General features: G+C 35.9%; 1 protein-coding gene across 1 annotated transcript in view; it reads right to left on the reverse strand.

The window, feature by feature from the left end:
• Window positions 1-323: 323 nt before the first annotated feature.
• KLHL14 (kelch-like family member 14) overlaps window positions 324-14,222 on the reverse strand; it is a 93,862-nt gene continuing 79,963 nt past the window's right edge. The window contains exons 5-8 of the mRNA XM_012725966.1: window positions 7,158-7,348; window positions 6,921-7,079; window positions 3,906-4,063; window positions 324-2,031 (exon numbers count right to left, since the gene is read on the reverse strand). Of these exons, the coding sequence (XP_012581420.1) occupies window positions 1,891-2,031; window positions 3,906-4,063; window positions 6,921-7,079; window positions 7,158-7,348 (649 nt within the window). The 3' untranslated portion in view covers window positions 324-1,890. The remainder of the gene's footprint in view (window positions 2,032-3,905; window positions 4,064-6,920; window positions 7,080-7,157; window positions 7,349-14,222) is intronic.

A 14,222-nucleotide genomic window follows, 5' to 3' on the forward strand; every position in this document is an offset into this window, starting at 1 on the left:
TCACTTCCTAATAGTTTGTGTCTTTCTGAAATACAGAAAGCTTTACTTATGGTTCTCATAAATGCTTTTATTCATTTTGACTAGAAATAAAATAAATGAAGAACAAGTGTAAGGAAAGCCAATATCCTTGTATAAACTGTGACTTCCAGAAGAAATGGTGACCAGTGATGATAGAAGGTTCTGAAGCAGACCTTCTTCTCTTTATGATGTCAGCTGGGATTTTTCCACAAAGTACTTTCTTTCTCTATATTCATATGATTTCAAGGAAAAAGAAATGAAAGTTGATTGCACAGGAGATATATATATATATATATTTATATATATATTTTTTACAACGGATCCTTTGGATCTGAACATACAAATAAATACAAAAACAACAAAGATTGCACTTTACTGTAGAAACATCATTGGATTCCAGTACACCCATCCATCGCGACATGCTCCACAGTGAAAGTTTATCACCAAGGCATTTTAATCTGTGGCTTCCCATGTTGTTGCTTTGAATGACACATTTGTTGAGAGATTCAACAGCATTTCTGGGTGATTAAAATATATTTTAGGCTTTGATTTACTCCTAACTGAAACAACAACAGTTAGGGTCTGAAGAGCTTGAAACAACCAACCAATTAATCGAATTCACTTTCCTGCCAGTTTTTTTTTCTTTTGAGTGGCCACACTGTGCCTATCTCATGCTCTCCTGACCTCTGTTCCTAAATTCTTCATGCTCCTGAAGACAACCAGCAATTGCTCCCTTCACTGAGCTCAGGCATCTCTGGTGATAACAAACAAATATGAGGTGGGGGGAAAATGAGGGTAAATCATGTGTAGTTCTACAGTCTAATTTAGACTTTTCTAGTGAGGAAGAGGGGAATGTATTTCACTAGGAGCTATAAGTTGCTCCTATAACTCTTAAGTTTTATGTTTTAGGTACAGAGAGACAACCGGGATTGCAGTTAAAAGAAACTTCTTTCTTTTTGTCCCTGAATTTCTGAATGCAAGCTCCTAGTTTTCATCACAGGCCGATTGGGTCACTTGTATTGTCTTAGAATCTCTTCAGTGTTGTATGACAGGCTTTTCCAGCCTTGTTTTGAAGCAAGTAACACATGTATCACTTCCTATATGATGTTAAAAAGATGAGAAAGCAAGGGTCTCCATGAGCTGAAGAGTGATATCGTATATTTTTTCCTCTTTCAGAGAAAATTAAAAACAAAGAAATTATGAATCTCGTTCGCCTAGAACCTACTGGACAGAAAGCAATTGCTACAAAAGCCAACATCTTTCTCTTCTCTGACTCCATGAGGTGATGTTAAGGGTAGGTCTACAAAATGCAGTTGTATAGTAACAAAAATTCTCCTCTTTAATCTTACATGGTTTTCTCTAACTGTGTTGCCTATGGAGTCTGTGAAGTAGCCACAGATTAGGAATATAGGATTAAGTGGCAATTTCTGCAATGCAGTGTTAGTATCTTGGTGGGTCAGATTCTAAATCATTCATGAACACAATATCCCTGAAACTTCAACATAGATCACATGCAGGTAGACTACAATGCACAATACTGATCTGAGGTCTCTCTGGGGGCACTCTTCTGTATTTTACCTTTCTCCTTTTGAAGGTTAAGATCCATATGAGGAGTTTTGTGAAGCTGGGACAAGTTAAAACCAGTCTGAAATGGAAGAGTCTGTCACACCAAGTCTGATGTGATCCGAGTTACAGACATATCATCTGTTCAAGAACAGGTCTTTTTCTTTCAGAGTTAATTGAAAATCATCAGAAACCAAGGGTGGGTTTCGGCAGTTGTACCACTAGAATGCATTGTTCCTATTATCATAGTGATGTCACCTGTTACTGCTTCCTAGAATGTGATATTGTTCATTCCAGGGTTTCCTGGTGTTATTTGTTGTAAGGTACGCAGGCTGGCAGGATGACTGTGGCACAGGCTGGGCCTGCCAGTGGCTCTGCTACATCTCCTTCGAGTTCTGTCCAGGTGCCTTTTTCTGGACAATAGCATATTGTAGATGACTTGTAGGCCCCCTGTAATGGTAGAGCAGGGAGCATTTAGGAAAGGATGCTTAGAAAAGTGCACCGACAATCTTAATTATTACATTCACATTGGAAAGAAAATACTAATTCTCTGCTCCTGGTAAAAAGATTCAAACAATGACAGTGGATTTTAAGCTGTTTCCTTTCCAAGAGGAAATTAGACATGGTCAAGATTTCAAAATCTATCTTGGTGTGGGTGAGACTAATAATAAGATCCAAATAATTGACAAATTCTTTAAAACAAGAGACCCAGAATTGGGAATTAGATAGATGGGTTAAGTTTAAAAAAGAAAAATTCAACTTAAATAGTCTTATAATTGAAGTAAATTGAACTTTAGATGATTATTCCCCTTATTTTAAATTTACTACTGTAGAGAATCAGACCTGGAATTCAAAACCAGTTTAACACAAGCTGGAAATTGCCAACTTCTTCACATATTGATTTTTTTAAGGCATATGAAAATTAAAAATAAAATCTATAATCTTGCTTCTCTTGTCAACCTTTTTGGTCTTTGTATAATGTCTCCCTTCCCAAATTAAAGCAATTTTGTATTTACCATAGATAAAAAGCAAAAATTCCAACCAACCTAATAAGCATTTTCTGAAAGTTTACTCCTAGCAATTTATACCAGCAGACAAAATGTATGACTATCTAGTTGCTTAGTGAGTACCTATTTGCCTCCATCAAGCTTCGCTAATAACTTTTTAAACCTCCCCCCGAACTTTAAGTAATAACTTTGCCTGATGTCAATGAAATGAAATCCCATGTATACATAACATCAACACATATCAAATGGAAAATATAAAGAGTCATCATTTAGGAAGTGAATAGAGATAGATCTCCTCGCCCCTGTCTGTCTCCTGATGTGTTATAATTGTCCAAATACATACTGCCCCCTCCTCAGGTAAAAAAAAAAACAAACCAAAAAGCTAAACATAATGTTTAACTTCCAATTGATAAGAAATGTGGAGTCAGAGGACTCTTTTAAGTGACATCACAAGTAAATCATTAGTCAATTTGGGAATGTTGAGTATTCTGAAGTTAATTAACTCCACTTTTGCAACAAGTCAGTGATATGGAACAACTAGTCTGGTAAGGATAATTTTACAGATTGCAAGAGATACGGTAACCAAATACAAGTTGTAAAACATATCAATTTGAAAATTAAAGTTTTCTCAAGTCAAGAGGAGAAATTTGAATATGGATTTAGAATAAATAAATTATTAATTGGATAGGGTATGATAATGATGGTATGCTTACATAAGTGAATCATTTTTTTTTTATTTAGATAAATGCTGAAGTATTAAGGATGTCCAGAATTTGCTTCAAATTGCCTGAGTCAAAATTTTTGAAAGGCTGGCTAGTTGAAGTAAGTATGCCTATGTTGATTGATGCTGAAGCTGGATGATGCATCCATTGTGCACTCTTTGTATCGTTAGAAACTTTCATGATAAATAGGGAGAAAAAAGAGAAGTAGTGTCCAATTATAAAGTTGAACCAGGATTTGTGGTTATTGAACAATTAATGAATATTGAACTATTATTATTTCATGTCTAGTGGTCGGCCACTTTTGACTCTGCTACTCAATGTCAACAGAATCTTTGTAAAATCACTTCTGCCTAGCATTTAGTTGAAAAACTGAATCACAAAAGCATGGAAGATAAGAGAAACATAAAATTATCACATTGTGTGATATAGTTGCCCAGATAGAAAGCCAACTCTACAGCAATCACTGTGATTCTATTTTACTACTTAGAGTAACTTCCTCCTTGTATATAAGCATGATGTTCTTAAAAGATACATGTGTGAGTGATGATACATTTGGAAGGAAACAAAATGTAAACCCAAACACAAGGTCACATACCATACTCCAGCTGTAGCCTCCTACAAGATAAATGCTGTCATCAAGCACTGCACATCCAGGACCACTTCGACCCTCCAAAATGGGTGTTTGGAGAATATTCCACTGGTCACCTTTTGGGTCATAACACTCTACGAGCATAACGTCAAGGTGGGAGAAACCTAAGTGACATGGGAAAATGAAACCATGAGAGAATAAACTTTCAGAGACCAAATTAAATTGAGGGCTTTTTAAAGGAAAAGGTCTAGAGCCACAAAGTAGATAATAATTGTGTCTCTGAAGACACAAATCCTAAACTTACTTATACAAGTGGGAGGAATGTCAGATATAACGAGAAACCAACCACTCAACCAGCCAACCAACCAAATAAACAAACAAAAAAAACCAAACTGTGTGCTTTAGATTAATTTAAAGCAAAATGCCTAATTGGATGTCATTGGTAAAAGCTGATTGTATGAAGGCAAATCTCATTGAAAATATTTTATTAAAATCTATTTTAAAAAGTTTGAAGTAATAACAAAACAAGTATTTTTATAGAGTGCTGACTGTAAGTTAGTTATTTTATAAATACTTTATGGAAATGAGCTTATTCAATCCCATCAATTACTTTATATTCATTTTAGAGATAAGGAAACTGAGAAGCAGAGAAAGTTAACAAATAGTGTAAGTCACAGACAGTAAATAGGCTGAGATGTGAACTCAGAGCTCATGTTCTGACAGACTAAACTACATTGGTTTTCTTAATAATATATTTGACTCTCCCCCCCCAAATATATTTTTACAATGTTTCAGGCCACTACTTCTTAAGTAAAATAAATCCTCTAGGTTTGGAGATGGAGCAATGTGCTCACTACAACTCTGGCTATGTTTCTTTCCTTTACTATTAAGATTATTGATAACTTTTTAAAGATTTATTTACTTATGCATATAGAACTGAAGATGAAGGGATGGTGAGGTATTCACCAGAGACAGAGTGGCAGCAGAACAGGCAGACTGATGAAGTACACTGCTGAGGGGAGCAGCCGGCAAGATAGGAGAGGTCTGCCATGCATGAGGGTCACCTCCCAGGACAGGGATAGAACTGGCATTGAAGTGGTGATGGCTAGCTTCATAGTGCTGCACTTCAACCCCTTGTGCCACCAGGGAGGGCCCCCTATTGATAACTTTTAAAATATATATATTTGGAGTGATTGGGGGAAATCCCTACTATTTGATACTAGTGGTGTCAAATAGGAGATGTGTGTCTTGTCTTGCCAAGGACATGTATTATATATGCTACTACCCTCACAACTACTAAGGAAAGGATACTATAGACATGAGGTCAAACGTTTTGAGAAATATCACACTATTCTAAGTGCATAACTGGGAATAAATCCCACACATGGGTAGGTTCAAATCTTTCCCTGTATACCATGATGTCATTCTCAATCCACATAATTTTGATGTGTGTTTGTGATTTCTAGATTCTCATTACCCAAGCCTTCTGCTCAAGTATAATCTTAAATATTGAAAGGTACTATAATCTTTAATATTGCATTATTGTGCAAATGAATTTAGTAGACATCATCCTTTAGTATCGAAAGCTACAAAGTAAATATGTGTTGCTATAAAGGGATGGTATATAGTTGAAATGAAGAAGCACCATGGAAAGAGAAAAAGAATAAAGAAGGAAGAGTTGAGTTCCACTAGAAAAGATAATCCTCTTCCAGTGGGCTAAGTTCAACAGCAGACATAAATTAGGATATTAATATTTCTGAATGCATATGAATTTGGAAATATTTACAGAAAAATTATGCCTGTGCAGTCTTTATTATGTTTAGAGGTAAATATATACTAGGAAAAATAGAATAAATGTCTATGTCTGATCCACTTTTAAGATGGGTATATTGTTGAGAAATCAATTACATCCTGATCTACCCTAGCCAGATGGTCTATTTCTCATTCAGTTCATTTTCAAGAATCATGGACAGTCACAGCTGGAGATTTTAGAGTTCAATTAAACCAAATTTTTCATTCTCAGATAAAGAAATTGTGGCCCAATGCAGTTCAATAATGTTCTCATTATCAAAGGTCTCTTGCTTCCCTATCAAGTTCAGTGCTATGCACATGCGTAAAAGTTATATGCATTCACAAACCTTCAAAAGGTTGTAGGGCCTAAATGGTGGTGGAAGGGTTAAAGTCTCAGCGCTATCAAGCTATGTGTGGCATGACTTTGATCCCCAGCCAGGGAAGTGACCCATATGGTGCAGCAGACCTCGTCTGTGTTGCTGGCTGCTCTCTTCAGCAGTATATTTCAGTAGGTCCACCCTTTCTGCTCCCTACTCTGTCTCTAAGGAATCCTCTTACCCCAGAACCTCTGGGCTTCACCTCAGTTCTTGTTATACATAAACAAATAAAAATAAATCTTAAAAAAAAATGACAAAGGCTGTAGTTATACACACAGAGAAGAAGGGAACCAAAACATGATTCTAAACATATAATGCTTCCAGTAAGACTTTTCATTGACAAAGGAAAGTATAAAGAACTTGAGAATCATAGGTGGCTTGAAATTTGAGTCTTAAAAGAAATTATTCAAAATGTATACATGAAATTCTATTTTCTTTAAGAAAAATTTTGGACATTTTAATGCAGCTATTCTTAAAATTCTGTATGATTAGTACACAAAACAATTTTTATGGAAAAAATCCATTATTATAACTTTGATGATAAGGAATAATTTAGTTTACTGCATTCATTGTTACAACAAATTGTGCTATTCAGTTATTAATGTCCTCAGATTTTATTTTCTGTAGACATCATTATTCATTTCTTTAATGTGTGTGTGGTAACTTAAAAATAATCCTTTCTGCAGAAAACCCAAAGTAAATGCTTGCCCAAGGGTTCTGCTAATTTACACAGGGTAGATTTTATTTGGTCAACATGTTTTTTACTTGGTTAACTATGATTATCTAATGACAAACCCCCCTAGCAAGAAACATGAGATGCAAATGTTATTGTGATTAAAAAAAAAAAAAAGACCTTTCAAATGATTTCCTCCAATTGCGTATAAGCGATCATTCATTACAGCCAAAGTGTGGATGGCACGTTTTGTGTTCATATCTTGTTTTCGAGCCCAGACGTCCATCACGGGGTCATAACAATATAGCCAAGGGACATATTCTCCATTGTGTACACCCCCTGAGAATTAAGCATATACATACAAGTGAAGAAATGCCTCAGAAATGCCTTGGTAACGGAGGTGGAGGAGTGACTTGCCTGAAATGTATATCTTCCCATTGTGCACTGCTCCCGCGTGAGCTGCCAGAGGCTGTGGCAAAGAGGACACATAACGCCATTCGTTTGTTTCTAGATTGTAGCATTCCACGCTGGACAAGTAGCCGGTTTCATTCCTTCCACCAATAACATATAAATGTTTGTCCAACCGACATGCATAGAAACTGGCTCTTCTACAATGAAAACAACATAAAACACAAAAGGAGTCCAGTCAGTTGAGGACAGGAGTACATCCTGTTTTGGAGAGAGTTGTTGGAAATGACACATGGAGCAATCTGCTAAATCTGAGCCCTTATGAAGTGGTTGTATGCTTTTTCCATTTGGTTAACTTTTTTTTATATTAGGGTAATAGGAGACGAGATATTCACCAACTCTTTGTGTGAGCTCCTTTTTGCTTGTTTTTTGTATATGTTCAAGTGTGCACTGCCGTTTGGGATATTTGGTACCTTGTAAGGATATCACAGTAGTAAGACAAAGTGAAAAATGAGGTAGGTAATGTAACAATAATAAATTATCTTGACATTCACTTTCTTTATGGTCCTTCAAGGGTCATTGTTCCCAATTTATAAGAGAACTACATCATCAAAAAATTTCTTCAATTATCATTTTTTCTTCCTCCCACCCCCCAGTATTACTGCAAATAGAGAAACTTCCGTGAACTGAACATAGTATTGAAATTATAGGAATTTTATCTTACATTGCTTTTGCTGTTAGTTGTTATGAAGCGAAACGATATTTTTTGGTTTCTTTTCAAGAGAGGCTATTTATTAAATGATGCCACTATACCTTCAAAGGCAAAAGATGCAAGTTGTGTTGAAAGGAACAGAAATAGGTCAACTAATTCTGAGATGTTGAGACTAGCGTTTTGGTAGAAGAGTGGAAAGGGGTGAAACAAAGGCTATTTTAAAGGAGTATGTAAGACTTGGTAACTAACAAGGTATGAGGACCGAGGGAGAATCCAATGTTTGAAGAGGACTCAAAAATTTCGCATTAGGATGATTCTGTTAAAATTCTCAAGCTTTGCTTTGTTTTTCTCACTGATACTAGTGGAATAATTGCTTCATCAGGATAACATGCGGTCCAATACGAAGAAAGTAAAATTGTTAAGTGGCAAATTTCTCAGAAAATATATTGTATATTTGAATAAATAACAGCCTTTATAAAAACTGATGCCAAGACACTTGGTCAACATGAATCATAACAGGAAGTGTCCTGAGGTCATTTTTAAAAAATCAGTTAAGTGGGCCTCTCCTAGTGGTGCAGTGGATTAAAACACAGCACTAAGAAGCTAAAGCCACTTCGGCATGAGTTGATCCCTGTCCCCGGAGGTGACCACATGGTGCGGCAGGCCGATCCTGACCCTCTGGCTGCTCCCCTCAGCAGTGTACTTCTTCGATCTGCTGTTCTGCAACCTACTCTTTTTCTGGTGAATCCTCTCACCACTCCTACACCTCTGGCTTGTACCCCAGTTCTGTATGCATACATAAATAAATCTTTAAAAAAAAAATCAGTTAAGTCTATATGGTTTGGAGATTTTCCCAAGTTGTATATCCAAAGTACTGAGAGGAAGCAGTAATATAGTATCTTGATTAACAGCTTGGTGCCTGTATCTGGTCACTTGACTGTAATTTATTGGATGTCTGGCCTTTCACATGTTACTTGACCTCTCTCAGTGTCAATATGTTCAGCTGTCTCACGAAGATGATAATTGTAACTTGGTCCCAGGATTATTTGCAAGTATCTATGGAAAAGGCTTGCAGTAGTGTCCAGCATTTGGTTTATGCTCATGAATGATCAGTTAATATTCCTGGGTAAAACATTCTAAAATAGCCATCAAGATGTAAACAGCATATATATTTTCTTATATTACTTGACTAAATTCTTTGATGTTTGCTTATAAGATTTATTACAATAAAGGCATCATATCTGCTCTAAATGGTGATATATTGTTTTATTTTCTTTTTTCCAGTTTCACTGAGGTGTTGTTGGCAATATATTATAATACATTTAAAGTTTATAACTTTGCCTAATTTAATGATACATGCATGCATTGTGAAATGATTCCCAAAATCAAGTTAATAAGCACACTCATAACCTCACACAGTTACCTTTTTTGGTGATAACACTTAAAATCTATTTTTATTGCAAATTTCAAGTATATAATACAGTATTATTAATTAGCACTAGATCTTTATATGATGTGTACATTTAAATATTCAGGACTTATACATCTTATAAATGAAAGTTTGTACCGCCCCTCAGTCTCTAACCCCTGGCATCCATCAGATATTATATTTCTTTTATGTTTGACTTTTTTAAAGATTGCACATATAAGTGATAGTCAATAGTTGTTTTTCTCTGCTTGACTTATTTCACTTACCATTATATCCTTTAGTTTCATGTTGTGGCAAAAGGTAGGATTTCCTTCTTTACTATGGCTAAATGATATTCTATTATATAAATGTATGTATGTATGTATCTCTTAAACCTTCTTTATCCATTTACCTACTGACAGGCACTGAGGTTTTTCCTACCCCTTGGCTATTGGGGATTATGCTGCAATGAACATGGAAATGCAGATGTCTCTTCAACATACTGATTTTGGCTCCTATGGATACACAGACAGAAGGGGGATTCCTGGATCCTATAGCTCAGTTTTGTTTTTCAATTCTACTGGAATTAATAATTTTCATTGATAATTTTAAAGTCATAGCTTACTTATGTTTCATTTTTATATTTTCTTGATGCTTCTGGAAGAATTATATGCTATAGAAAATTCAAGAAGATGACGCAGAACACCAGTGATGGAAAAAGTAGGAAGGGGTGTACAAGGCAGGTGGGATAAATTTTATTAAGTGAGGATTATTAACCAGGCTCTAACAGTGTCACTGTTAGATTTAAATAGGACTCTTTTGGGTGCATGAAGCTCTGAAATTGTAATAAAATATTGTGCTATATATGTATATATTTACACTTATACACACACACGCACAGATTATGTTTTGCATATGTACTTTTTATGAGGAATATGTTTGGAGAAAGATTTTTATCATATTATCAAGGAATTGACAACTAAAAATATTTGAGTTTCCTGATATAGAGGGGAAAACTCATCTAAAAATTAGGTTAAAACAATTGCAAAATTAAGTAAATACAAATGGCGAACTGGCTCCTTCCATTCATCTAACTAGATTTCAATTGCTTTCTTACTGAGTATGTTTGATCAAGCTATTGTAATACTGGTGCTTTTATCTTCTCAGCAAAAATGTTTCACTGAAGAGACATGCTTACAAAAGCCTGTATTAAATAACAAACATATTTGTTTGCACTGCTGACACAAGGATTCTTCAGTAGTCCTCTTCTATGTAATCCTATTACAGCTTAGCATCTCTGAAATAATTAATTTACCAATGTCACTATGGGCTATCTTTAAATAATTTGACTTATAATGGGCTTAAGCTGACCAGTTCTTCTGCGCATTATATCATGGTCTAGAAGAGCAAGTCATAACAAATAGAAAAGCACTATTAATAATCTAGCTAATGAGGGAAAGAGAAGCTCTCTTTCCCTTTGGCAGTATAAAATCCTTTTATCAAGCCTGAGTTTAATTTTTTTTTTTTTACTTTTTCAATTTGGTTTCTTATTGTAATAATTGGTTAAAATCTGTCAGAACTTGTTATTTAATATTTATTTGGCTAAGTCTTTCTCAATGCTCCATGTGTACTCCTAGCTTTATCCACACAGTGTCACTGTTAGGATCTAGATGGAAAAAATAAAATCAATAGGTTTCCCTTCCTGTCTAAAATTGCATTTTTATGTAGAAATGCCAATAGTGAACATTCTCTTTGCATGCCCAAATTGGAATTCATGAAATGCACTATAGAACCCCCTTGTACAAGAGTGTAAGTGCAGTTAAGGTGAACATTTGCTCAGGCCTAAAATTTTACTACCTCAGGTTTCTCTAAGGAATTTCCCTTTCTTTCCTCTCAGAAGAAGAGCACAATTGGATTAAACTATTTAAGTTTTTTTTTTAAAGATTTATTTATTTATTTAGACAGAACTGGGGTACAGGCCAGAGATGTGGAGGGTGAGAGGATTCACCAGGGACAGAGTGGGGAGCATAACAGGCAGATCGACGAAGTACACTGCTGAGGGGAGCAGCGGGCGGGTCAGGAGAGGTCTGCCACACCATGTGGATCTCCTTGGGGCAGGCGGGATCGAACTCATGCGGAAGTGGCTTAAGCTTCTTAGTGCGGTGCTTTACCCCACTGCGCCACCAGGGAGGGCTAAGTTTTTTTTTTTTTTTAAGTAAGCTCAAGATGATCGAATAGTTCTTAATGGAACTGCACTGTCATCTTTTCAAATTGTTCTACTAGTCACCCTTTCCTACCATCAGTGACAATAGTCAACATATTGAAATAAATTAAAAAAAGACTATTAATAACTTCTTCATACATACTTTGAACACTGTTTATTGTACAGGTCTTTAAAGGTCCTTTTAGATCCATAGGGTTATTTAGTTAGTTTGGATGAATGTCAGCCACTATCACCTTATCACCTCTTGAATGTTTGACTTTCTTTATCAGGGTAAACACAACAGATTTTCAAACAGAATATTGTCCTGCATGGTTTCTTGTGAGATTGCTAGAAACAAAATATTTAAATTTGGAAACATTTCTGATGCATTTGCTTCTAGCTTTTTACTTACTCAGTGAAAGATAAACGGTTGTTGTTCTCCAAACTGCTTTTTAAAAAAATTTTTCTTTTATAAAAGTCTTAAAGTCATCAAAGCATTTTTAACAAACTAGTTTACATCTTTGTCTTCTTTTCCTTCTTAATGAATCAAATCATTAAGCCTGACATCAGAACAGCTCATCAGCACTACATTTGTATTTTCTTCTCATTTCTGCCTTAGAAATTCATAGGTAGCAGCCACACAACTCATGAGCTGATACTAGGTGGAATGAGCCTAGGGGCTGTGTGTTCTGCACTTTTTATTACGCTCCTTGGGGAGCTTTGAGTAGGTGAGATATTCTAGAAATCTGGCCAGCCAGCTCTAAGAGGTAAAGTCACCCCAGTGGTGACTTACAGTGTTTCTCTATTATTTTCAATCATTTTGATGACTTGTCAGCATAGTAATAACTTCTCAGCAAGTTTGGTAGTAGCTACCAGCTTGGCAGGGAGCAGGTAGGGAACTTCTATTGAGTTGGAATCATCATCTAAACAACAGGAAATAAATGTTTTAAGAAACTTCTTTTCTGATCTACAGTGTCACATATTTTCGTTTCTTTTCATTTATTCACCAATTAAAGCATGCTGATCATGCTTGCTGTTTTGAACGGAAGCTTGGCAACGACAGAAAAATTCCACTTTAAGTTATGGATTGCTGCCTGGGTCAACCAACCCATAGGAGATATGGAGCTAGAAGATTGACTGGGCATTTGTGAGATCTGCTTTTTCCCATTCAGCTCTGTAAGGAGCTCTTTATTTGGTCTATCGAGTTGATTGTTCTAAATCTAAAAAAAACCTTCTTTTACTAGGGACCTGACATGATATACCATAATGACTTAGAAAGAAACGTTAAACAGTCCATCCTGTCAACGGTGGCTGCCGGGCGCCGACAGACCATGGCGGGCCTTTTTATCAGGTCAATGAGCTGCTAAAAATTGTCTAAGTAGGACCCTGCCATGATAGGCCGTAGTGCCTCAGAGGAAGTCATTACAGAATATCAAGTAAACAATACACATTTAAAAAAATTACTAATTAGGTTTTGCAGCCATACTTCTCATCCTTAGGGGCTCTACAGTGAGATAATTGACCGCGACATGAGTTATACCTCCCAAACTCAAGGCGTGAAGGTTAATTATCGTGGTGTACAGCCCCCAGCAAAGGGGGCCATGGTGAGGGGGAGCTGACACTTCAAACATGTTCCCGGTATTTTTTAAAAAATATTTTAAAAATAAAATTTGTTTGAATGGTTTTGATTAAAACCAAAGTGATGCAGCTACAAAAAAAAAAAAAAAAAAAAAAAGCACCAGGAAATAATCCCCCAAGAAATAAAATAAACATGGTGACGTGTTGGGTGCATGAAGAACTGCCACCAGCAGGTTCCTGTTTACAAGGAGGCACGAGGGGAGGATTGTGAAGTTTGTCTGCTATTAATCGACTTAGAATAATTTCTTGGAGTGACTTTGCACTACAGTGCTAGGTCAAGTATATGGTCCTCCAATCTATCATGCTATCTCATTTTCCATTTTAGTTTCCTGAGAGTTTTAATACCTTAACATAAAATAGAAAGGAAAACTCTTTACAACACCGAGTAATACTGTCATGTTCTAGTACTGTATGTTTTAGAGTCCCTGGCATTATGGAATTTATGATTAGGGATCTGATTTGAACTCAGTGCAATCTAATGGAATGTTCTTAAAAAAAAAGCTGTTAAGGTCAAGGGTCATGAGGGATGAAAGTTACTTCTTAATTCAATCAAGAAGAAATAAGTTGCAGGTTATTTTTACTATATATTGGAGGATTTGCTCAAGAGGATGTCAGCATATTATTAGAGAAGAACCCAGTGTTCAAGATTTAGCATGTAAATTTGCATATGCAGAGTAAGAAATGGCGTCAAGTGTGAGTAACAGCCAAGAGAGAGAAATTATGCATAAACATAGTAGTCACCTTGTCTTTGGGTGCTAGCATGAGAGGACATTTTGCAAAACTATTTTTTTTTAGTTAACAAATGATCTGTTTTTGAATGTATAATGGGAAGACCAATGAGGAGGCAAATTAAGGTACTGAGTTAGTAAGACCTGAATACTTCAATATTGAAATTTCTGCATCTAAAATACCTTTGTGAGAACAGCATTTTATATTTTAATTTTATGATTTAAATATATTATCATTGAGGACTTCCGGAAGATGGCGGCAGAGTAAAGACGCCGAGATCACCGCGTCCAAGCCGGCATAGGAATTGAGGACCGAAAACGGACTATAGACTCACTTACTACAAGTTTTAACCCAAACGAAAACACCCTGGACTCACTAGAAGGT

Source organism: Condylura cristata, unplaced genomic scaffold (genome assembly GCF_000260355.1).
Source record: "Condylura cristata isolate star-nosed mole 26May11 unplaced genomic scaffold, ConCri1.0 scaffold00016, whole genome shotgun sequence".
Taxonomy (NCBI): Eukaryota; Metazoa; Chordata; class Mammalia; order Eulipotyphla; family Talpidae; genus Condylura; species Condylura cristata.